Here is a 27,112-nt window from a genome sequence, read left to right on the forward strand (position 1 = left end):
GTTCTGTGTGGTTTGGGGTTATAGACATCTCCTAGGTTTATAAGAATAGAATATGCAGAAAATATCCTGATCTTTTGCCCTTTTCAATTGTTTAGGGGGATTTTCAAGAGAAGAAAGCAAATTGTCTTTGATAGCTTGAAAACAGAAGTCTCCAACAATCATGAGACTGTGATGAAACATTTGGTAAATGAAATTACAGGGACAAAGAAAATTTCATTCAAATTAGGAAACGGAGAAGGAGATAAAACCCTGCCCCAAATCCCAAACAAGAGTTTCATTCCATCAGTGTCTTTACATGTACACAAAAAAAGGCTACCTTTCACTATTCAAAGAGTCAAGCAGCCCTGACTTCACTCTGTGGCTGGTTATTACTCCATTTGCCTAATTTAGGCAAAATAAGAGCTCTGTTTGAAGCCGAAAATAATCCATGGGATTTTAAAAATAAAAGCATTATCCAAAGTTTCCTAAAAATATGTTGGCAAACACCAAGATCACAAAACTGATTCTGAATGTTTCTTTTTTTTAACCTACATAAATCAAATCCACTATGATTGCTCTCTCTCTTGAAAAATGTTTAGCTGTAAATTATGCCCCACAGGAAGGAAGCTGTGGCTGTACTTACATACAGTAATTGGCTGCTATTATCCAATCAGCAAATATTTATTGGGCATCCAGTGCAGTAGGCACAGCAGGGGAAATAGAAGTGGATAAAGATATGGCCCTATGACCCTTATAATCTACTTGTGATAAGACAAAGCATGAAAAGTTAAACAGTACAAGGAAGTATGTGACTAAGGGGCATGGAGAGAAGTGTTAAAGAATTTTAGAAATTACAGAGTTGACAGCTTGGATAATACCCAGGAAGAAAAGGGAAATAAGGGCACCAAAACCCTAAAGCTCACACACAGACTAAAGCTGAACTGTGACAATGATTATGCTATTTGCCTGCTCAAAAATTCTCCTGGTTCTTATCACTAGGAATCAAAGAAAATTCCACACTTCCCAGCTTCACCTTCAAGACCTCACAGGCCCTGCCCCTTTTACCTTGTCAGGTTTTGCTCCAGCTGCATGTTCCTTGAACACACAAATACCTAATGCTGTTCCATCCCCTCTAGGCTCCTGATGGTCTGTCCTTCAACACCTTTTCCCACAATCTCAGCCACTGAAAATCCATCAGCTTTACATGCCATCTCCTTCCCTGGAGCACCTCCAACACTATATTTTGCATTACTACACAAGATCCTGGCCTCTTGAGATAGCCAGTCTCCTCTTGCCAGGAAATACTGCCAGGATGCCAGGAGTACAGGGAGATCTTGCCTCATCTCTACCTCAGGACTTGTCTCTCACCTTGACATTCGTACCTTATCCCAGGGCAAGAGCAGCTTCATAATGTCACAGGTGATACATAAACAGTGGGACAGAACAGGAGTCAGGCATGGGATAGGAGTGGAGTTTGGGGGAGGAGACTGGAAATAATAAACAGTAACGTGACTCTGAGTGAACTCCGGGAATTGGTGATGGACAGGGAGGCCTGGCGTGCTGCAATTCATGGGGTCGCAAAGAGTCTTACACGACTGAGCGACTGAACTGAACTGAACTGAACTGCTTACAGGGTTTGCTGTTGGTCAGCCGTTTCTAAGCAGTCTAAATCTGGTAGAATCCCCAGAACCAAAGGTATTTCATAGATCTCTCATTGAGAACATTTCTTCTGAATCCTCTAATATTTTAGAGACCTCACCCAGTGCAAGTTGTCGCTGGAATTCGGACTAACTTATGGTCTAACAGAGTTGTTGCAGGTCTTCTTGGGACTCACTGTAGCTGGTCTAGGTGACTAATAGGACTGAATACCTCTCTTTTAGCCATAAATGAAAGCAGAAAAAAAAAAAAAACAGGACCAATCTTTTGTGGGTCCTTTATAGATCAAGCCATAGAAAACCACACAAGGATGCAGTCACTCCTTTGGGAAACAAATCCAATCATCATTCCTGTGCTAAATTATAGGAAGTTATGGGCTTTCCAGGTGGTGCCTGCCAATAAAGAACCTGCCTGCCAATGCAGGAGACATAAGAGATGCGGGTTCAATCCCTGGGTTGGGAAGATGCCCTGGAGGAAGGCACGGCAACCCACTCCAGTATTCTTGCCTGGAGAATCCCCATGGGCAGAGAAGCCTGGCGGGCTACAGTCCATAGCATCGCAAAGAGTCAAACACAACTCAAGGGACTTGGCACCCACGCACAATAAGCAGAGTAAAGCAAGGATACAGATTTTCCTTGACTTACAATAGGGGTCCTGATAAATCCATCATAAGTTGAAAATGCATTTAATACACCAATGTACAGAACATCATAGCTTAGCCTAGCCTGCCTTAAGTGTGTATAGAACTTGTACATTAGTAGGATAAAATCATCTAACATAAAGACTTTTGTATAATTGTTAGATATCTCATGTAATTCATGGAATATTGTGCATGCATGCATGCTAAGCCACTTCAGTCCTGTCTGACTCTTTGAGACCCTATGGACTGTAGCCTACCAAGCTCCTCTGTCCATAGGGATTCTCCTGGCAAGAATACTGGAGTGGGTTGCCATGCCCTCCTCCAGGGGATCTTTCTGATCCAGAAATCGAACTCCAGCATCTCCTGCATTGACAGGCAGGTTCTTTACCACTAGCGCCACCTGGGAAGCCCATGGAATATTGTACTTAAAGTGAAAACCAGAATGGTTGTGTGAATACACCATGGTTCTAAGTGTATGGGTAGTTTACCATCATGATCACATGGCTGACTGGGGGCTTCACTGCCCAGCATCCCAAAAGAGTATGCACCATCTGTCACTAACCCAGAAAAAGATCAGAATTCAAAATTCAAACCACAGTTTCTACAGAATGCATATGGCCTTCTCACCATCATAGAGTCAAAAAATCTTAAGTCAAGCCATCGTAAATCAGGGACCATCTGAAATAATAAAATATACCAATCCCTAACAGGAGAGCTGGCCCAGAGGGTAAACTTACCTTGACTGACATTTATATGAATGACTCTGACAGACGATAGAAATAGCAAAATAATTAAGAACCTCCCTATAGGAAAGCTACAAAATCACATTAAAGGGCAGTTGGTTCTCATTGTAGAAAGGAGTGAATGTGGCTTGAAATCAACAAAGGGAGTAAAAAATCTAGTCAATTTAGCCTGGGGCCAAAGACAGAGGATTAGTTCCAAGAATAAGTATATAGTGCTTGTTAGAATTCTGTACAGTTTGGTTTTAAATGCCTCTCTTTCTCTCTCTTCAGAGACTATATCCACAGACCTCAAAGAGATTCTGGTATTTAGCCTAATGATTTCCACATGTTAAACACACCTCATTGCCTACAGGCACCAGTCAAATTAATTTCTTCTGAAGAAGGAGGCTAGGGTTTGATTCTTCTATGTAAAATTATTCCGTTCTATTAGTTGTGGGAGACCTGGACTTCATTAGCAAACAACTTGAAGCTAGTTACACAAACCTGCTGATAAGAAAAGGCTGCCTTCCAGCTGTTCCCCACACGCTTTTGTGAATAAAGAGCCATTGCTTAGGCAAAAGTCTGTCTAATCTCTTAAAGATGCTGTATTTCCATTTGATAAAACATTTTAAAGTGGCTCATGGTCTTAATCTCATTTACTGTGCTGCAAGATTTGATATTTGATAATATTTGTGCTCCAGTATATCTCAGCAGTATCAGAATAAGATCACATCTTTTAAAAATACACAATTTCCTCAGGCTACATCTTTGCTTTAGTGTCTCCATTTCTTACTCAAGAAAGGTATCAGTTGAACTCCAATCCTTTCACTGAGAAAACAGTCAAAATGTCCATAAAAACATAGGAAACTGTGTAGGAAATCATGTTAAGAGAAAAGCAGAACATTAAACTGTGTATATGCTATGGTCATAGCTATACTGTATAACTAAGGATAAGGATGGAAAGAAATATGAAAAATGAAACGTTTTCTCACACGCATCTGAAACCTAAGTTTTTTTTCTTTCTCATCTCCTTTATTTCTGCTAGGAGTTGTCTTATAGTGGGTATAGTTTGTTTGCTTTTTAAAATTATCAGGATAAGATCTGACCTTATCAGACAAGATCTTATGAGCCAGTTACTCAAAGGCAGTGACTGCCTGGACCACCCTAGACAGAGGTCTCTCCTTTCCTGAATATTCTTCAGCAATAGCAACTCCACAATTTCCAAGATTAATCCCGGAAGGGGGAAAGAAACTCTGTCTAACCTGCTGTTGGTAGTGGATTTCAAGAACATGTCCTCATTTTTAGTTTCATACTATTCTTTAAATGGGCTTCCCTCATAGCTCAGTCAATACAGAATCTACCTGCAGTGCAGGAGACCAGGGGTTTATTTCTGGGTCGGGAAGATCCCCTGGAGAAGGAAATGGCAACCCACTCCAGTATTCTTGCCTGGAGAATCCTGTGGACAGAGAAGCATGGCAGGCTACAGTCCACGGTGTTCTAAGAGTCGGACATGACTTAGCAACTAAACCATCACCAATCTTTTAAAGAAAAGTAAAAATTATATTTGGGTAATCATAAAAATGAAGTCATTCATATTTCCTGAGAACATGGAGACACAGATGACTTCTGCTGCTGCTGCTGCTAAGTTGCTTCAGTCGTGTCCGACTCTGTGACCCCATAGACGGAAGCCCACCAGGCTCCCCCGTCCCTGGGATTCTCCAGCCAAGAACACTGGAGTGGGTTGCCATTTCCTTCTCCAATGCATGAAAGTCAAAAGTGAAAGTCAGTCACTCAGTTGTGTCCGACTCTTATCGACCCCATGGACTGCAGCCCACCAGGCTCCTCCATCCATGGGATTTTCCAGGCAAGAGTACTGGAGTAGGGTGCCATTGCCTTCTCTGACAGCTGACTTCTAGACATGAACAAAACTTAGTTACTGCCCTCAGGAAAGATATTTAGTAGGGGGCAGACAGCTGCCAATTAAGGTGCAGTGTCATAAGTGATAATATAAAGGACATAAAGATAGGGAGACCAGAATGAGCTATTCAAATTCTTAAGAGGAAGACATTACTCTTGGACTCTTTTCCTGTTAAAGAACAGGACCAGGAAAAGTTGCATAAAGGAGGCAACATATGAACCAGATCCTGAAGGATAGTCTTTGCCCAGGAAAGAGAAGTGATGGGCATGCACGCAAGGGGGATATAACCAGCAAAAATGAAAGCAGGAATAGTGGGTTGTGTGCTACAACAACGTACAGTTTAGAAATGGGAACCAAAGGAAACATGCAGAAAAGTAGTAGGGATCAGACTTGGCCTTCAATACAGAGAGAAGGGTGAGGCAAGCAAGCAAATATTGTCCTTTGGGGCCTGGGCAAAGAGTCTTGAATTTGCTTTTCTATTTAATCCCAACAATTTGTTTTACAAGTGAGAAGATTGAGGCTCCAAGAAGTCATATACAGTTTCTGAAAAGCACACCCATCACCTACACATCCTGGAATTAGCATTGTGTCCTGTTCCCAGCAGGTCCTCGACAAATACTGCCGAATGCATGGATGATGAACCAGGAGGCCCATGAGCCGCTGGTCCACAATAATGCACTTTTAAGACTTGTTTAAGACAGACAATGGGAGCCACTGACAATTTGGGGTTAGAGGATGTGTAATCTGAGAGCTGTGTGTTAAGAAGAGGACAGTAAAGGCTGGGGAGGTAGGGGGTTACCTAATACTGGGAGACTAGTGTTTACTGACAGCACCTTGCTTTGCTCAGTATACTTTGTTTACTAAGAAAGTACTGGGCTTCCCTGGTGGCTCAGATGGTAGAGTCTGCCTGCAGTGAGGGAGACCTAGGTTCAGTCACTGGGTCTGGAAGATCCCCTGGAGAAGGAAATGGCTATCCACTCCAGTATTCTTGCCTGGAGAATCCCATGGACAGAGGAGCCTGACAGGCTACAGTTCATGGGGTTGCAAAGAGTCAGACACGACTGAGCAACTAACACTAAAGGAAATATTAGACTGCCTCAAAAACTCAACTGAAATCTAAATTCTCTCCTTTACCAAATGTATTTTTATTATGAAATTTAAGAACAATAGAAGGTATAAAATGAAGTTAAACTCCTTTTTCTCCTTCAAATCCAAATTCCACTATTAATAGTGTATTGTTCATTCTTTGAAAAAGCTTATGCACTCTTAGACACATAATATGCCTTTTTAAAAACATAATGAGATCATTATTTTGCTTTCTATTTAATCTGTCCTAGAGATCTTTCCACATCAGTACACACAGACCAACCTTGTTCTAAAGTTGCATAATGTTTCATGTCATGGAAGTACTGTAATGTATATAAGCTGTTTGTGCATATTTAAGTTGTTTAAAGTTTTCATTTTGTTTATTCTTAAATACAACACTGCAATAAACTCTTTTAGTCTCAAACCAAATTCACTTGTGGTCACTTGTATCAGTTTCTTGGATAGTCACAGATGGGCTCTCTGGTGTAAGACATAATTTAGCAAATTTCCTCAGATATTCATATAGTTAGCAGTCACATAGCTTAGCAATGAAGGGGAACACAAAGATAACCTAAAAATAAATTTACCCACAGGAATATCTCATTTTAGTGCTGGAGCCTACAGGAAAGACTTAGGGCCAGAGTTCTAGCTTTCCACCCTGAGCCTCTGGTATGGAATTTCTCATTCCACGTTGAGGCAGGGTGGCATTCCTTCAGGAGAAATCCAGGGCTCTATCTTCCTGCTCTACAAGTGGCTTGGTTTCCGTGATTAAAATGGCAATGAAAAATTCAGATGACAACAATCAACAATCAGAATCACAGAATTTCAGAGCTGAAGGGATTAGAGATTATCCAGTCTATACCTGACATTTCTCAGATGTGGTGATTATGACCCAGAGGGACGACTGTCTCAGCAAACTCACCTAGCAGGTCACCACACAGCCCACCTTCCACACACCTATCTAGAGCCTTCTCCATTATACAGTACCAAAAAACATTTGTGTGCTAAGTTGCTTCAGTCGTGTCTGACTCTTTGTGATCCTATAGTAGCGTGTCAGGCTCCTCTGTCCATGGGATTCTCCAGGCAAAAACATTGGAGTGAGTTGCTGTGCCCTCCTCCAGGGGAGTCTTCCCAACCCAGGGATCGAACCCATGTCTCTTACATCTACCTGCACTGGTAGGCAGGTTCTTTACCACTAGCACCACCTGAGAAGCCCCAAAATATCTGCATCCTCTGCTAAATCATTTCAAAAATATCACATAAGCAAAATGTGTCTATAATATTTCCCTGGACAGACGCAATCACGCTTTAAAAAAAAATGAGAACATCTGTAGAGATAGCACAGACAAATCTTATTTTAGATAATTTAAAACCCTTTCTGCACCAAATTCACTACTAGAATGTCTACCAACTGTCAATACTGACACACTGAAGTGTCACCTTCCTTCTCCAACCCCTTGTGTTAACAAGCAGGTGCTGCTAACACCACTGACCTGTTATCAGCAAGACAAGCAGTGCTCAGGTTGTCTGCAGGTCTCATAATGGATTTTCAAACCTGGGACTACCCCATGCTGTGAGACTCTGGAGCCATATTTCTGTTACTCCCCACTCCCTTCCCACTCATGCTGCACAGCCTAAATCAAGGGTGTTGAATAGCTCTGACAGAAGTCTGTTCAAGAACTAAACATCATAGAGCCATCAGCTCCACCTTCCAACCCCTGGAGCCCAGCAAGGTTACCGATCTTGGGCAAGACCTACAAGCTTCCTCGGTAAAGCCTGTGTTTCTTTCATTTTTTTTTTTTTTAATTGACCCATAGGCGATTAACACTGTTTCAGGTTACAGCAAATTGACTCAGTCGTGACTTCACTTTCACTTTTCCCTTTCATGCATTGGAGAAGGAAATGGCAACCCACTCCAGTGTTCTTGCCTGGAGAATCCCAGGGGCCGGGGAGCCTGGTGGGCTGCCATCTATGGGGTCACACAGAGTCGGACACGACTGAAGTGACTTAGCAGCAGCAGCAGCATACATGTATATATATGCTTTTTTCAGATTCTTTTCCATTATATGCTATTATAAGATATTTGAATATAGTTCCCTGTGCTATATAGAAGGTCCTTGCTGAGCCTATATTTCTTCATGAGGAAGTACAGCAATATGGTTAAGAACCAAAGGATGTGAATATCAGCTTTGGTTTTGGCCTTGGGTAAGGATTTAAACTCTCATGGTCTCAGTTTCCTCATCTTTAAGATGGAAATAACAATAGAACTGAGGATTTGGTAGAGGCTCAACATTTATTGAGCCTAGTGCAATGCCTGGCACATAGTAAATGCTTGATGAATACTGAGGGTCTACCACCAGAGCTGGTTTACCAGGAGCCAACCAGAGGCCAAAGACAAAAACACACGTAGCTGGGCATAGAAAAAGAAGAAAAAGCCTTCAGCAGGATTTCTGCTAAATTAACAAAAGAGGAATAAAAAATAGCTACGTTTTTATACAAGTTCATATTTACCTATGGAGATTCCTTGGAGCAATAGACTCATTCCAAGGTCTGTCTCAACTGAGACTTGAAACACTAGATCTGGGTTGGTGCAGCCACTGTGGAAAACAGCAAGGCAGGTCCTCAAATAAATACAGAACCACCATATGACCCAGCCATTCCTCTCTGGCTATTTATTTGAAGAAAGTGAAAACACTAATTCAGAAAGATATATGCACCACTGTATTCACTGCAACATCATTTACTATAACCAATATATGGAAACAACCACATCCACTGACAGCAAATGGATAAAGAAGATATATATATATATAGATATAATGGAATAGTTGTTGTTGTTTAGTTGCTAAGTAGTATCCTACTCCTTTGTGATCTCATGGACTGTAGCCCACCAGGCTCCTCTGTCCATGGGATTTCGCAGGCAAGAATACTGGAGTGGGTTGCCATTTCCTTCTCCAGGGGATCTTCCTGACTCAGGGATCAAACCAGTGTCTCCTACATTGGCAGGTGGATTCTTGACCACTGAACCACCAGAGAAGCCTTATAATGGAATATTACTCAGTCATAAGAGAATGAAATCTTGCTCTTTGTGACAACATGATGGATCCTGAGGGCATTATGCTCAGTGAAACAGGTCAAAGAAAAACAAATACTATATGATTTCATTTATATGTGGAATGTAAGAAACAAAACAAATGAACAAACAGAATAAAACTAAACTCACAGATATAGAGAACGGAATGGAGTCGCCAGGTGGGAGGAGGGTTGTGGGGGGTGGACAAAATGGATAAAGGGGGTAGGGGGTCAAGAGGTACAAATGTCCAGTTATAAAATAAACAAGTCACGGGGATATAATGTACAACATGGTGACTATAGTCAATAATATTGTAGTATGTGGTCTTCCTCAATGGCTCAGCAGTAAAGAATCTGCCTACAATGAAGGACTTGATTTTTTTTAATTAATTATTTTTTTATTGAAGGATAATTATTTTAAAGAATTTTGCTGTTTTCTGTCAAACCTCAACATGGATCAGCCATAGCTATACATACATCCCCTCCCTTTCGAAACTCCCTCCCAACTCCCTCCCCCTCCCATCCCTCTAGGTTGATACAGTGCCCCTGTTTGAGTTTCCTGAGCCATACAGCAAATTCCCATTGGCTATTTTACATATGGTAATGTAGGTTTCCATGTTGCTCTTTCCATATATCTCACCCTCCCCTCCCATCTCCCCATGTCCATAAATCTATTCTCTATGTCTGTTTCTCCATTTTTGCCCTGTAAATAAATTCAGTTTTGATCCCTGGGTTGGAAAGATCCCCTGGAGGAGGAAATGGCAACCTACTCTAGCATTCTTGCCTGAAGAATCCCATGGACAGAGAAGTCTGGTGGGCTATAGTCCAAAGGGTCGAAAAGAGTTGGACACAACTGAGCAATTGAGCACATTGTAGTATATATTTGGAAGTTGCCAAGCACATAAATCTTCAAAGCTCTCATCACAAGAAAAAAAAAAATGCAGGTGCAGGTTTTTAAAAGCCATGTACCACAATGCTCTTTTTTTTTTTTTTTTTTTTTTTAAATTACATGGATCTGAGATACTCCAGGACTTCCCTCATAGCTCAGTTGGTAAAGAATCTGCCTGCAGTGCAGGAGACCCTGGAGGTTCTCCAGAAAAAAGAAAGGAAAAAAAAAAGCACAACCACAGGCCAGAACCTGACAAGGAGAGCCAGGGCAGGGACATCTCTGGACCATAGTACAGGTCAAGTCTAAAATCGGGCAAGGTCATACCCATATGACAGTACTCAGAGAATTACGAGGTAACAGAGGTCAAAGGCCATAAACTCAACTGATAAACAGAATGTGTGGCTGACCCAGGGAATAAAGAAGCAAGCAGCAGGGGCTTTGGCCAAGGTGGTATCAATGCTGACCAACTGGCATTTCCATTTCAAAAACTAAAGAGTGTGTTTGTGTATAAGAAAATCAGGGATCATGTCTGGGCGAGGGCTCCCATTATAATGTCCTGCCATTGGTTCTGGTGATCAAAAAGGGAAGAGGAAAAAGGCCAGCCAGGAAAGGAAAGGTCAGGCACCCTCAGAGATGCAGGGGCCCGGGCCATAACACTCACAGTGAGAAACAAAGTACTGACCGTGGGGAGGGCACGTACGCAGGCATGGGGACCATGGTGGTGTCTGGTGTGGAGCCAACACTCAGTGAGCCAGGGGTTCCTAGTGCTCATCTTGAGAAAGCAGTATCATGAGAACACGGTGTAACAACTTGATGCAGGGAGGTCAGGGACAAGGTCCCGCCCACAGGTGCAGCGCTCACAGACCTGCTCAGAGAAGGGCCTCCATGGTGAGCACAGCTGAGTCTGAGGCAAGGGTGCACCTGATTGGAGGAAAAGAGCCAAAGGGGCAGGGCAGTTCTGAACAGGCTAAAGGAAAGGGGAAAAAACACAGCTTTCCAATTCATTTATTTCTTGAAAAAGGATATATTTAGTGCTCTTTATCCATTACAAGGTACAGTTGAGGTTACAAAAATAAAAAGCCATAGTTACTGGGAGCAAGTGGCTCATCATTTTAGGTTAATGAGAGGGAGAGATTGTTTGGCACCAGGGTTTTCCAAGTCATAAACTTGGACTTGGTAACATACTAGCTCACTAACCACTGTGCTGGAAGGCTAGACAGATAGCAGATTAAAGGGGAAAGATGTGTAGTAGATGCTCTCAAAAGCAACCTATAGAGGCTATTTAAATTAAATTATCATCATCATCAGACTTTTGACAATGATACTTTGTCCGAAGACAGTGGAGTAACATATTTAAGATTCTCAAGGAAAGAAAATGTGAGCCAAGTAGATTATACCCAGCAAAAATGACTTTTAATATAAAGGTCACGATTTTATCAAGAAATTAGGAGGAAAAAAGAAATTACAGAATACTATTCCCATGAGCCTTACCTAAGGAATCCACTAGAGAAACCGCTTCAATCAAAATTTGTAGAGATCGTGATATGAGGATTGATGATAAGCATGACATATATAGTTACCTGTACAGATATGACTGAATGAGCACTGAAAGGGATCTATTTTAGTATATAATGGCTATATTATCTGACAGTGTAGACATAGTACAACCATTTACAAAATTGGGGAAGAATGAGTAGGGACATGCCAAATACTTTTACTGTTACTTTTTTCTTTTCATTTTTACTTTTACTGTTTTCATTAATCATAGCTGATTATTTGGAGACTGATGTATGTGTAATATAGGATAATAAATGGGTAATTAAAGGATATTCTATCTCCCTTGGGACTAAAAAGCAAAGACTGTAAGTATGAAAGAAAGCAAATACAACTGCAACATAGAAAAGATTAAACAAAACCCCACAGTCTTGACTTGGAGCTGGAAATATCAATATGAACTCACAAAGTATTTCATCTTTATATGTGTATATATGTTTGTATGTAAATGCATATGTATTTTCTCAGCTCTGACCAATGAAAGAACCTACAAACAATGACCCATTCCAGTGAGTGGTTATGGTTCTAAAATATCAGAGTCTCTTGAAGAAACAGTTGAACCCAAGTCTAGGCAAAAAATGTAGAAGACAATCCTGGATCACCTTAAGACTAGATATTATGGAAGGCAAACTAGACAGCATATTGAAAAGCAGAGACATTACTTTGCCAACAAAGGTCCATCTAGTCAAGGCTATGGTTTTTCCAGTGGTCATGTATGGATGCGAGAGTTGGACTGTGAAGAAGGCTGAGCGCCAAAGAATTGATGCTTTTGAACTGTGGTGTTGGAGAAGACTCTTGAGAGTCCCTTGGACAGCAAGGAGATCCAACCAGTCCATTCTAAAGGAGATCAGCCCTGGGTGTTCTTTGGAAAGAACGATGCTAAAGCTGAAACTCCAGTACTTTGGCCACCTCATGTGAAGAGCTGACTCATTGGAAAAGACTCTGATGCTGGGAGGGATTGGGGGCAGGAGAAAAAGGGGACAACAGAGGATGAGATGGTTGGATGGCATCACCGACTCGATGGACATGACTTTGAGTGAACTCCAGGCATTGGTGATGGACAAGAAGGCCTGGCGTGCTGCAATCCGTGGGGTCGCAAAGAGTCAGACATGACTGAGCGACTGAACTGAACTGAACTGAAGATCATGTCAGAAGGACTCAGGAGCCAAGTTGAAGAAGTTCCCACTAGTCAAAGATGGGACAATTTGAGCCTTATTAAGTATTTTTAATCCCATGATCATGGTAATTTTAAAAAACACCCTAATTGGTCACCTCCTGAGAATGACAGGAAACCAATTAATTCTCAGGAACTGAATAAGTCAAAGGAAAAAATTGAGCATTTATCCTGTTTTTTTCCCCTATGTAAGCTGCACACTGTGTAATCAAATAACAGATTGAAGGGATATCAATCTTTATAAAATTACTCCAGCTAATAAAGTAAAGCAAAATGGTAGAATGAGAATATCACTATTTTGCAATCTCCAGAGAATTAATAGGTCAAGACATTAAGGATCAAAAGAAGAGTGGAAAAATCAGATGTCGTGTGCCTTCCAGTGAAAGAATCCAACGGCACCTCTAATCTGGGCAAGAGAATCAAACCTAAGTCTGATCAATCCTCTGGATCCAGACAAAGGAAATAGAGGGCAAAGGCATAGCCTGAAGTGTGCCAGGAGGGCACTTGTTAATAAGATTGTGGGAAGGACATCCCTTTTGGTCCAGTGGCTAAGACTCCACGCTTCCAATGTGGGGGGAAGGGGGTGGGGCTTGGGCTCAATACCTGGTCAGGGAAGTAGATCCCACATGCCACAGCTAAGAGTTCATATGCCTCAACTAAAGATCCTGCATGCTGCAACAAAGATTGAAGATCCCATGTGCCACAAAACTAAGACCTGGTGCAGTCAAATAAAGAAAAATAAATGCTAAACAAAAACAAAAAATCTCTACACATCCAATAGTCCAGATCCTTAAACAACAACAAAAAAATTCTTTTAAGTGAGGGAGGATGTTAAAGAAATCTATAGATTAAAAGAGACTTCTCTGTGGTACAGTGATTAAGAGCCTGCCTGCCAATGCAGCGGATTTAAGTTTGACCCCTGGTCTAGGAAGACCCCACATGCCTCGGAGAAACTAATCCCGTGCTCCACAACTACTGAGCTTGTGCTCTACAGCCTGAGAGCCAGAACTCCGGAAGGCCACACACCCTAGAACCTGTGCTCTGGAACAAGAGAACCCACAGCAACGAGAAACCCATGCACCGCAACTAGAGAGCAGCCCCTGCTCATTGCAGCTAGAGAAAAGACCAGCACAAACAAAAATAAATAAGAGACTTAAAAGACACACATTTTTTTTAAAATAGGCAAGACTAAACTGCAGTGTATAAGGCTGCTCACTTGTGTGATAAAACCATAAAGAGATGCAAGGAAGTGATTACTGTAAAGGTTAGGATAGCATTTACTTTTGGAGGGATGAAGGCAAATGTGATTAGGGTGGGTATTTAAAGGCACTTTTGGGGAAGTTGGCAAAGTTCTATTTCTTGATCTGAGTGACAGTTGTATGAGTATCTTATAATAATTCACTAAGGTATTAATTTGTTACATGAGTTTTCTTTTTTTTTGTTATTTGTGCTTTATTTTACAATAAAAAGGTTTTAAAAGTATTAAGAAAATCTAACATTTCCTCCATATCATATTAAAAAACACTCAAAGTGGACTAAAGATATAAACCTAAGAGTGGAAACCATAAAACTCCTAGAAGGAAACAAAAGTAGTCTTTGACATAAATTGTAGCAATCTTTTTTTGGATCTATTTCCTAAGGCAAAGGAAACAAAATCAAAAAAATAAACAAATGGGGTCTAATTAAACTAATAAAAAAGTGGGGTCTAGAAACCATCTTCAAAACTAAAAGACAGCCTGCTGAATGAGAGAAAATATTTGCAAATGATGTGACCTATATAACAGGTTAATATCCAAAATATGCAAACTGCTCATATAACTCAATATCAAAAAAACAAAAACCCAATCAAAAAATGGGCAGACGATCTGAATAGACATTTGTCCAGAGAAGACATACAGATGGCCCATAGGCACATGAAAAGATGCTCAATGTCGCTACTCATCAGAGAAATACAAATCAAAACCGTAGTGAGCTATCACCGCACACCTGTTAAAATGGTCATCGCCAAAGAGACCACAAATACCAAATCCTGGCAAGAATGTGGAGGAAAAGGAAAGCCTTACGCCCTGTTATGGGAATGCAAGTTGCTGCAGCCACTATGGAAAACAGTATGGGGATTCCTCAAAAAACTAAAAATGGAACTACCATGTGATGCAGGGCTTCCCAGGTGGAACCAGTGATAAACAATGGTCTGCCAAGGCAGGAGACCTAAGAGACATGGGTTCGATCCTGGAGCAGAAAGATCCCCTGGAGGAGGGAATGGCAGCCCATTCCAGTATTCTTGCCTGGAGAATCCCATGGACATGGAAGCAACCTCAGTGCTCACTGACAGACCAGTGGATGAAGAACTGGTGTGCATTTATATACACATAGAATATTACTCAGTCATAAAAAAATTTTTTTTTACCAGTTTAACAACATGGAAGGAACTGAGTATTATTCTTAGTAAGACAAGTCAGACAAAGAAAGATAAATATTGCATTTATTGCTTATACGTGGAATCTAATAACACAAATGAATGAGTATAACAAAGCAGAAACAAACTCACAGATACATAGAACAAATTAGCAACTGCAGTTACCACTGAGGAGAGGGAAGAGGGAAAGATGAAGGGAAGGGTATTAAGAAGTACAAATTACTATATACAAAATAAATATAGCACAGGGAATATAACTACTATTTTATAATAACTTTAAATGAAATATAATCTACAAAAATATTGAATCACTATGGCTGGATGGCATCACTGACTCGATGGACGTGAGTCTGAGTGAACTCCGGGAGTTGGTGATGGACAGGGAGGTCTGGCGTGCTGCGATTCATGGAGTCGCAAAGAATCGGACACGACTGAGCGACTGATCTGATCTGATGTTGTATTAATATTATAAATCAACTATACTTCATTTAAAGAAAAAGCAATAAAGTAACATTTTCTTTTTAAATTAAAAAAAGAAAAAGAAAATCTAGACTTGTCAGCACAGTAAGAGCCAACTGGTAGAAAACTGAGCAAGGTAACAGAGAAGCAGCCAATCAGCTTGGAGCCAGTGTCTTATGAAGGCCTTCTGTCTCAATGAACTGCTCATGGTGACATTAAATGATTTCTTTTTTTTTTTTTTAAGTCCTGCCACATAGCATGTGGGAGGTTTAATTCTCGGATAAGGGATCCAACCTGTGGCCCCTGTAGTGGAAGCTCACAGTCTTAACCACTGGGCAACCAGGGAAGTCCCTGATTTCATCTATACTGTTAAATGAAAATTTGCCTTGTAACACTTCAAATCATGTTTTAAAGCGTATGGCAAATAGTGTGCTCCAAAATATCTCAAAGGTGCTCTCAGTTCAAAACAACCTCTTGGATGCCTAACTGGAATTGCAAATAACTGTTGGGTGTTGATTTCTCACAGAAATAAGATTAATCACTTGATTCAAACTTGTAGCATTCAGCATACCAACATAGGGCAGCTTTGAGTTCCTAGAATTAGACAAGAACCTTACAGCCCTTACTCCCCTACTCAGCTCTATATGCATATTATTAGCAATAGTCTATTAAAAAAAATGAGAAAAAAAATTTCCCCAAACAATAAACATCCTGAAGTTTGAGTGAACTGCCACACACAAGATATTATTACAGCTTTGGCAAGTGAGTTCAGGACTAAGAGAAAAGACACAGGCTCCCCAGGTCTGACTGAACTCTGCAGACAGGACCTGGAGCAGCAGTTGCATTGCATCCCTGGATCAGAGTCACCAAACAAGAAGCATACTTAGCCCTGCATCTGCTAAGACCAACTCCCAGTTGTCAAGCGCTCTGCAAGGTGCAGAAAATGACCATCAAGAAGTTTTCCTAGGACAGTGGATAAGAATCCACCTCCCAATGCAGAGGACACAAGTTCAATCTCTAGCCTGGGAAGATTCTGCATGCCTCGGAGCCCGGGCTCCTCAACAAGAGAAGTCACGGCAGTGAGAAACCTGTGTACAGCAACAAAGAGTAGCCTACAGGCGCTGCAACTAGAGAAAGCCTTTGAAAGCAACAAAAGATTCAGCACAGCCAAAAATTAACAAAAAAATTAATTTAAAAAGTTTTCCCAGCTTTTACTGAATTTGCCTCACACTATGATTCTATAACCTAAGCACAAATTTCCCATTTCAGATTGGCACTCTTCTGTACAAGCCAATAATGAAACACACATTCCTCTGGGTTATGAAAATTGTCCAACTTCTTCCCAATACAAAAATGGAGATAAATGTTATTTTCTACTTGGGAAGTGCAGCACCATTGATCTTGAACTTCCACATCCTTACTCTGATATACATTGGTGAATTATATCTGAAATAAACATAGGACTTTAGTATCATCTGCAATGGCAAGGGTCTGTGAATGACAGACCCTAAATGCCTGGACATGGCCCCACAGACTCGGTCTTCACCTGCACCTCGATGAGGAGACTGAGGTGGCTTGTTGAAGGTCACTAGGTGAGTCAGTATCAGTCGAGCACACTCCCAAGGCTCATCTTTCTACTACTGAAAACACCACAATGTCAATTCTATCTCAATCTTAAAATGTGAAGAATAAAATGGGACATAAACTCTGACGCAGACTCTGGCTGGAGGAGCCTGGAGCAGTTTTATTGAGGGGTAATATCCTGCAGCCGTTCAGAACATAAGGATGGGATGAAGCTGAGGGTGTGACTCCCTGCTCAGCCACGCATCTGTGGCAGGTCATTTAACCTCCCAGAGCCTCAGCGCAGATTAACAACAATACCTTTCTCATAGATCTGTTAGGAAGATGAATTTAACAATGTGTATAAAGCATTTAGCACAGTGCCCACCCCATTGTAAGTACTCAAAAAGTACCATTGTTGGATTGGGGTTGTAAACACTTCTATAAACATACAGAACTCTCTATTTGATGAACATCTGCTGGGTTTCAATGCAGCCTACTCTCTCCAAAGTAAGTGGTGCTATTTTTATAAACTCACAACATTAAAAAGTCATTACTAGCAGTGCCTAAGTATATATGTGTGATTAATACCTTCCACATCTCTGCTTTGTTTTTTGTTTTTTCCCCCCAACTACTCATCCTGGGTGGATAATTTTAATTCTAATAAAACCGTGGATTATTATTATCAGTAATAGTGATGGCTTAGCTAGAGAGCTTCTAGAGCTTGGGAGCCTAGGGCTGGTGCAGATATTATCTGTCTGCCCAATAATCATGCCTCTCTCCCTTGTTCCCATTAGTACTGCCAACCTCCCACAGTGGAAATTTTCCCCTTACTATCCACTACTTACTTTCAGTTTCTCTGGCAGCTGTGACTCAGTTCTGGCCAGCGAGGCCTGAGGAGGCTTCAGGAAAGATTTATCCTCTGATGAAAAGAGATGGGGACGTCCCTGGTGGTCCAGTGGTTAAGACTCCACACTTTCAATGCAGGAACTTTGGGTTTGATCTCTGGTCAGGATGGCTTAAGTGGTAAAGAATCCACCTGCAATGCAGGAGACACAGAAGACATGGGTTTGATCCCCAGGTCAGGAAGATCCCCTGGAGGAAGACATGACAACCCACTCCAGTATTCTTGCCTGAAAAATCCCATAGACGGATGAGCCTGGAAGGCTACAGTCCATAGGGCTGCAAAGAGTTGGACACAGTTGAGCACATACACGCAAAAAAACCACACACATAGGGAAGATCCCACATGCTATGCAGCATGGCCCAGCCTGGCCCCCAAATAAAAAGAAATGACTAAGTAAAAAGAAAAAAGACAGACACTACAGGAGAACAGATTTATCGCTGCCCTCTCTGTGCCCATCCCTCCCCCCATATCCACCAGCTCCTCCTGCCTTTGAATGAGTTTGGAGACACTTGTGATACCCATCACAGAAGAAGCTATTTTCTGTCTAGGAGGTCACAGGTCTGCAATTTAAAAAAACATAGCATACTAAGAATGGGAGAAGAGAAGGATGGATGGAACCTGGTTCCTGATGATACTGCTTGAGGCACTGAGTCAACTCTGGGTTGGTACCTGTCACATAAGATAATTGAATGTCTTTACTGCTCAAACCACTGTTAGCTAGGCACTCACTTACCTGCAGCCTAAAGCATTCTAATCATGGGCTGAATCATGCGCCCACCCCCAGCCCATCCTAACTGGTATGGGATAAATTGTGCCCCCTGTGGTCTGTCTCTGTCTCAACCTCCTCCATCTGCACCCTTTCCCAAATTGTGAGGCTGGAAAAACCCCCGATGTGCTGGACTCAAGGGCAGCAAACCTGGGGGATGGCTGGCTAGAGAGGAAGGCTGAAGCAAGACTCAAACCATCCATACTTGTGGGTCCCTGGTCAGAGGGAAAAAATCGTGGTTCCACTAAAACTAGAGAGATTTGCACTTTCATATATTGAATTTCTCACCCCCACTACCTCAAAATGGGTCTATATTTGGAGATACGGTCTTTAAAAAGTTTAATCCAAGTGCACTGAGGCTTGTCGGGTGGCCCTAATGCAATCTGACTGCTGTACTTATAAGAAGAAGAGATTTGGACACACAGACACGAGGGGCACGTTTACAAAGACGCCTGAGAGAACTGGTTGCCAGCAGCTCTGGACTGCAGTAATATGAAAGGAAGTTCCTCAAGGCTGAAGGATTGAAAACTACGTGAAGAAAATGGATCTACACTAAAGAATGAAGAGCCTCAAATAAGTAGATAAATATAAAAAACTTTTCTCCATGTTTTAATTTCTTCAAAAGATCATTGTTTAAAGTGAAAACTAATAACCATGATTTCTGAGGATTATATCTGTAGACATAAACCATGTGATAATAACAAAAAGGCTATTATTTGGAATACCTCCCTCCCCCCTTTTTTTTACCATGCTGTTTGACTTACATATAGATGTAAACCAGATAATAATACAAAGGATATTATTTGTAATACCCCCTCCCTTTTTTGGGGGCCATTCTGTACAACTTTCAGGACTTTAGTTCCTCAGTCAAGGGTTGAACCCAGGCTACTGCTGTGAAAGTGCCCTGCCCTAAATCACTAGACTGCCAGGGAACTCTCTGTAATCACCTTTACAAAAGAGATTGTTACAGATAAGACTTCTGCCCCCTTCCCCCCAAATTCATATGGTGAAGCCCTAACCCCAGGGTGAGAGAGGGCCTTTTAAAAAGTAATAAAGGTTAAATGAGGTCAAAAGGGTAGGACTCTAATCCAATATGAATGCTGTTCTTATAAAGAGAAAGAGACCACAGACGCATGCAGACTGAGGAAAGACCATGTAAAGAAACAAGAAGGTGATCACCTTCAAACCCAGGAGAGAAGCCTCAGGGGAAACCATACCTGTCAACAGCTTGATCTTGGTTTTCCAGCCTCTAGAACTGTGAGGAATAAATTCCTATTAAGCCACCCAGTCTGCAGTGTATTGTTATGATAGCCCCAGCAAACTGTTACAGGGATCTGGTATACTATTTACTATCATGAATATACAAACACTAGGGCAACCACAAGAGGGAACAGAACTTACGAAAGACTGATCGAAGGGTAAACTTTCAGGTGGACGTTTTATAAGGAACTCAGAGCCCAGGTATGCACCAGGAAGACCGTGGTGATTCACTCTCTGCCCTGTGGTCTGTCTCTGCAAGTCACTGCCCAACCTCCTCCATCTGTCCCTTTTTCCAAATTGTGAGGCGGGAAAGCCCCTGGTGTGCTAGACTTGGGGCCAGCAAACCCAGAAGATGGCTGGCTACAGAGGAAGCCTCAGGCAAGACTCAAATTATCCATACTTGTGGGTCCCTAGTCAGATATTTAAACCTAGAGGAAATAATCGTGGTTCTATGAAAATTTGTATTATGTATCATATCATTAGTAGTGGGCTTCCCTGGTGGCTCAGTGGTAACGAATCTGCCTACCAGTGCAGGAGATGTGGGTTCAATCCCTAGGTTGGAAAGATCCCCTGGAGAAGGAAATGGTAAGCCACTCCAGTGTTCTTGCCTGGAAAAGCCCACGGGCAGAGAAGCCTGGCTGGCTACAGTCCACAGAGGTCACAACTGAGCAATTAAATAACAATCATCAGTAGCAGACCATTAGGATTCAGTTTTCAAGGCCGCTGTTAGAATGATAAATTAAAAACTGACCAGAATTTAGAAATAGGGAAGAAAGTCTCAAGTACTGACACAACTCAAAATGCAAAATAAAGCAAAAGGAGGAGGAGGAAGAAGAAAAGGAAGAGGAAGTGGAGGAGGGGAGAGGGAGGAGGAAGTCAGAGCAAGCAAGACCATTACAAAGAAAATTGTTCTCCATTTTCTACTGCTCACCAATTACAACATGAGAAGGGCACCCCTTCAGAACAGGATAGATTCCTGGAGGTGCCAGGACCTCTGGACAGAGGAGTAGACTCAGGGAAGAGAAAACAGGCCACTTGTCAACTCAAGAGTCTTGAGGCTGGGGCTCCTCCCAACAGGTCCCACTCACCCACGTCAGTGATCAGAGACACAAGGTATCAAGTCAGCAGCACACTAAAGGATGAGGTCAGCACTGCCAGTGATTTGAAATCGAGACTGTGAACAAATGCACACTGAGCAGACTCCCTGGTGTCCCTGCTTCATGGCTTTCAATTCCTGAATCTATCTTCGGGACACCACAAGTGGTTTTGGTTGTTATTTTTTGTTCCTGACCTGGCTGTTGGTCATCATTTTTCAACCCAATGAGGATCTACTTGTATAAACTTCATTATTTCTTAGGATGGGTACATGGGTGTTCATTTGGGGCATGTTCCTGTCAATCATCTTTAAACTTTAAAGCTACTCTATTACTTTCAAGTGATTAGCACTTTCCACTGCCAGAAAACACAGAACACCTACAGATACTTGCTGAATGAATTATCTTTAGAGACCAAGACATTAAAACTGTTCTCCCAGGCTAGGGGTTTTCAACTGGCTGGGCATCAGTCCCTGGGGATGGGGTGGGAGGGCTGTGAGGTTTGTTAGGAATGCAGATTCCCAGGTCCCACTTTGTGATAACACAGTAGGTAGGGCCCAGGAATCTGCACCTTTTGGATCAGGCTTCCCAGATGATTCTAATTTGCAGTCATGTTGGGAGCTCTGGCCCCAGATGAGCCCTAAAATAGAGCAACATGTTGGACAAATTCAAAGTTTCATTTGAGAGATCACCTCTGTGGCTGCTTAGATAATCGCATCCTCAGATCAGTCCACTCAGGGCACACAGGCAGGGACCCAGGAAGTTCCTTATCAACACAGAGTCTCTCACCTTAACAAGAAGAGCAGCTGCTTTTTCAAGAACCTTCATGTGTTCCAAGCCATAAAAAGCAAAGGAGCAAAACAGCTACACAGAGGCCATTGCTGAATGCCAGGAGAGGTCTGAGTTCACCACCTGTCCCAGGAATACTCGGTGAGTCACCCGGGGCCTATCTCTGCACTAAGGCAGACAGAATTCCATCACTGAGTCTAGACTGCTCTACCCTTCCAGGGCGGGGATAGTATTGAATCAAACACCAGCCATTTCCCAGAAAACTACTTCATCTTTTTAAAGACAGGAGAAGGGGGAGGGGAAATGGAGTTCTTTCCTGATCACAGAGGGATGGAATCAGGTATTAGATTTATTTCTTAAAGCTCTGAGTTATCAAAGCTTGCTCTGAACTTTGCAACCTCTGGCCAACACTGTACCGCCACCTTTTCTCAGAGGACGGTAGCATTTCTATGGAATTCCCTTGTTGCATTTCTATAAAATTCCCTTGTTCCCATCTGTGTGTGTGTGAGAGAGCCTACATACAACTCAGGAAGCCAGAGATGGGAAAAGATGAGGACAGTGAGGGCTCCACAAGCAAACACACAACCTCTGTCTCTTTCACTTTGGTTGACAGTCACGTTATTTGCTGTTGTTCAGCCACTCGGACGTGTCTAGCTCTTTGCGACTCCATGGACTGCAGCACGCCAGGCTTCCCTGTCCTTCCCTGTTTCCCACGGTTTGTTCAGACTCATGTCCATTGAGTTGATGATGCCATTTATAAGTCATGTTTTAAGGAACACTTTTTTTTTTTTTGGTTGTATCACATAACACATGGGATCCAGTTCCCTGACTAGGGATCAAACCTGTGCCCCCTTCATTGGAAGCACAGAGTCTTAACCACTAAACCCCAGGGAAGTCCCAGGGAACTCATTTACTGAAATAAAATAATAGTCAGGAGTGGAGAAGGTTTGAACTAGGTGAATTTGGCTTGAAGGAGTAAGAATCAGGCTTAACCAGAGTATTGGCCAGGTGGCTCCTTTCAAATGTTCACAGTGTCCTGTGTGCCCTGCGGAGCGCTGTGTTCCCGGAAGAGTTAGCTCCAGGGGACAGGCCTGGAGGTAGCGTCCCTGCCTTCTACAGCTGAGCACTCTCACAACTTTCCCTGAGGACAGCCGAAGCAACTTTGAGACACCAAGGGCAGCAGAGACATCACTTCTTGTCTGGCTTGGAAAATCTGGTTTCATCCATTACCTGTTTCAAATAAGAGCCCCCACAGGTGAAAGGGCAACCCATTGCTCACAAATGAATGGTAACAAATCTTTTAAAAATGCCCCTCATGTACAGGAAGGGTTACTGGATACCATGGCTCTTCTTCTGCCCAGACACATAAAACCCAGGTGCCCTGCTTTGGTTCATTTCTTTTCAGCAGCAGCAGCAGCAAGATTTGCCTATATAATCACATGGTCCTGCAGCTGGGAATCACTGCGTGTATGCGCGCATGCTCAGTTGTGTCTGACTCTTTGTGACTCTATGGACTGTAGCCCGCCAGGCTCCTTAGTCCATGGGATTTTCCAGGTAAGTATACTGGGGTGGGTTGCCATTTCCTACTCCAGAGGATCTTCCCCACTCAGGGATCGAACCTAAGTCTCTTATATCTCCTGCATTAGCAGGTGGATTCTTTACCACTGTGCCACCTGGAAAGCCCAAGAATCAGTGAAGCTGTGCTTCATGTCTGTTCTTCTCTGGGCTTCTCTGGCATCATCAGAGGCAAAAAAGGAAAGTTCATGTTCAAAGCACATGTGGTACAAGTCACCACTCTTCCTCTCTGCTCCACTATGTACAAACACCATCATCTTGAAATGAGAGTAATTTGGCCAGTCCAACAAAGTTGACCACTTGCTTTGGCACACTGGCTATAAAGAGAGGAATATCCTGCTTAAGTGACACAATTCTGTAATTGAAATATATATCCCCACTTTTTAGATAAAGCAATGGGCTCAAAGCTTAAGTAGCTTATCCCAAGTTACACAGCCAGTAGTAGCTGAGATATGAACAGCTGATTCCATCAGTGTCCTGTGAACCAACCACTTTTTGACTAAACTAGAAGTCATCTTAATTCCCAATGTTTAAGGAAATGATAACAAGTGGAAATTTGGATTTAATTCCATTCTCTGTTATTAAAGAAACAAACCCCAGTGTGTTTATAAGTTAGCTTGGGTTGCCCCACGGAAGGCCCATTCCAGTGATCTCTCACTCATTTTTTTATTTCTTTTTGGTGAGGAAGATGGCTGCATGCCTACCCCTCAGTCACCTCGAGTGAAATATCTTCATGTTTGACCAGCAAGAGATCAATCACCCATTTTGTTCTATGTAAAAAAGCACAATAAGGAAATTCCCTTGTGGTGCAGTGGTTAGGACTCTGCACTTTGACTGCTGAGGGCTCGGGTTTGATCCCTGATCAGGGAACTAAGAACCCACAAGCCTTGTGGGCAGCCAAAAAAAAAAAAAAATACAATCCTGGGAAAACAAACTTAGTGATGTCCATCCAGCTTTGCAGCTAGCTCTGGTTTCTCAGAAGTAAAGAATCCATCTGCAATGCAGGAGATGCAGGTAGACAAGGGTTCGATCCCTGAGTCAATCCCTGGAGAAGGAAATAGCAACCCACTCCAGTATCCTTGCCTGGGAAATCCCATGGACAGAGGAGCTTGGAGTGCTACAGTCCACTGGATTGCAAAGAGTTGGACATGACTGAGTACACACACACACACATACACACACACACACTGAATCTTTGCTACCTTGGTTCTGAACCATAAACACTTGTTTCCAGAGAAAAAGCAACTGCTCTCTAAAAGGATGAGTGGATGTTGTTTGATCATTGTGGAGCATGTGACACTTTAAAACAAGTTTCTCAGGTAATTTCCATGCTTCACATGCAAGACCAAGAAAACAAAACCTATGGACTCAGGTTTACTGCAATTATGCCTCTGGTCATTTGAAACAAACATCAGAAGAAAGATGTTTATTTCAGCTTCTTCTTATTGAGAAATAAAAAATATTTTGAAAATGGTTCCTCTACTGTGCTAAGGAAGTGCCTTTACTTTCCTTTGTGAAACTCAGAAGAATTGTGAACCCATCTTTGCACTATCAATTTCCCTTCAGGGACCTGTTCAAATATTTTTGTACATGTCACCAGTCATCTTGGATCCCAGGCCCTGGTGGGAACATGAGAGGGTTGCACAGTGCCATTCACACAGGAGGAGCTCAATAATACCTGCTGCCTGAATGAATGGAGCCCTGGCAAGCTGGATAGAGGGGATGTACCTCTCAACTTATATAAGGGCCAACGCGGCAATCTAAGACTCATGGGCCGGATGGTCCCTAAGGTACCTCTCGCCTCTCATTCTAGAATCATCTACCCACTACTGGCAGCTCATTTCCTCCTCGTAAGGCCAAAATGCAGAATTCAAATTGACATTCACTGGTACTACTTAACCTCATTTACATTTGGCAGCAAGGTTCACTGATTTTTTTTCTTTTTACCCTTAATGACTCATCCATTTTTAGCTATTGGGAAGACCCACTGATGGACAGAAGTCTAGAAACTGCAATTGGCTCAGACCCCTAGGCCAAAGTTATCAAAACTAGAGGGGGCGGGGAGCAGGAAGTAAACTGTTTCTCACAGGGAGACATGAAGGTTGAGGTGTTAAAAGCTCCTTTTTGGTGTTTGCTGAGTTCTTACTGTGTGCATTTGGTATTAAAGGCAGGATGTGGGCAGCATGAGGCAAGTTGAGGTGATAGAAGTTTATCTGGCAGCACACAGTGCCTTCTCTTACACTCTGCAGTGGAGCCGATTCTGTGAATGCCAGACTGAGGGAAGCTTTCCCCATTTATCCAGGTTGGCCCCTGTGTCAGTGTCCATGGTACTGGGGCTGCGCTAATATTCCTTCCACCTCCATGAGAAAACAGGTGGCCTTTATCTGTTATCACCCACCTTCCTCTGCCTCCAAGAGGTCACCCCATGCTCAACCCCCTCAATTTGTACCATGCAAAAATAGAGGGAGTGGAGAATGGACTCTTCTGCAAGATGTGGAAGCAAAGCTAAATTCTGATTGAGGACAAACGAAATCTCCAAGAAGGAAATGTGTTCATTCCAAGGGGATGATCCAAGCAGTCAAGGATTAATTTAATTAACCAACTACGAGGTCTCTCTAGTGCCTGGCACTAAGGCAGTCTCAGCTTCAAGGATTTGCTATTCGGAGTTCCCTAAGTCATAAACCACCCAGAAACTGCTCCTCCCCCCACACAGCATTTCCTAATGGGTACTGTTTAGATGCAATCATTTCTCTCCACACACCCTTTCCTCCAATTTCAACAGAATAAAGAACTGCAGAGAACAGGCCTCATAAAATGCTCCTTTCCTGGCCCTGCAGTGTGAGTGCACATCCTCAGTTTCTGCCATTCCGTAGGGCTCCCAGAATAGCCTATCCACAACACTCACTACACAGAGGAAGACGATATCCAGTAACATAGTAGAAACAGAAAACTGAGAGACAACAAAGATACGTATATTTTCTAGCTCACGCCACCCCTTTTCTCACTAGATTTAAACAGAACAAAAGGCACTAAGGTTAAAGTCTCCCTTAAATAAAAAAATGTAAGGGATCATCCATGTAGAATTACTACATTTGGGGGGGAACCTTCTTATATTCAATATTTTATTGATCATTCTTAAATTAGCAGCTAATCTAGATAGATATAATGGCTTAGAAGGCTTATTTCTGTTAATGCAAAAACCTTAATACCAAACATTCAATGTCTAAGGTATCCATACTTTACAGGGAGGTAGATGGTACTCCATTTTCCTAAACTCTATTTATTCAAATTACAGGTATAAACTCAAAAGCCGAGCCAAGAAGTGGCAGAGCCAAGTAGTACATATCGGGCGAACTGGTACTTGCAAAAAAAATCTACAAAAAAGCCAGTTGTGTCACCATAACTTGCTGACTTAACTCCCCACGACAGATCTAATTAGAAGGTGGCAGTAAATCTTTCCAGGTGTTTAATTAAGTGTGATAATTATTTCTTTCCTTAAAGACAGATGGAATCATATGTTTACATTTCAAAGCATAATGTTTCCTTAGTTAAAACACTGGAAATACTTTTGTGAAACACAGGATTCAAACCAGGAT

At 42.2% G+C, this 27,112-nt stretch overlaps 1 protein-coding gene across 4 annotated transcripts in view; it reads right to left on the reverse strand.

Annotated features, from left to right (window-relative positions):
* TNFAIP8 (TNF alpha induced protein 8) overlaps positions 1-27,112 on the reverse strand; it is a 144,672-nt gene that overhangs the window by 115,940 nt on the left and 1,620 nt on the right. For 3 of the 4 annotated variants that reach the window (XM_070374099.1, XM_070374100.1, XM_070374097.1), the window contains exon 2: positions 17,974-18,164. Coding sequence is in view for 1 of the 4 variants with exons in the window: in XM_070374100.1 (XP_070230201.1) it covers position 17,974 (1 nt within the window). In the remaining 3 variants the exon portion in view is untranslated. Of the gene's footprint in view, positions 1-17,973; positions 18,165-20,015; positions 20,116-27,112 lie in introns of those variants that run through there. The other variant, XM_070374098.1, reaches the window with a different exon arrangement.

The sequence above is a fragment of the Bos mutus genome, chromosome 7 (assembly GCF_027580195.1).
Source record: "Bos mutus isolate GX-2022 chromosome 7, NWIPB_WYAK_1.1, whole genome shotgun sequence".
NCBI classification, from domain to species: domain Eukaryota; kingdom Metazoa; phylum Chordata; class Mammalia; order Artiodactyla; family Bovidae; genus Bos; species Bos mutus.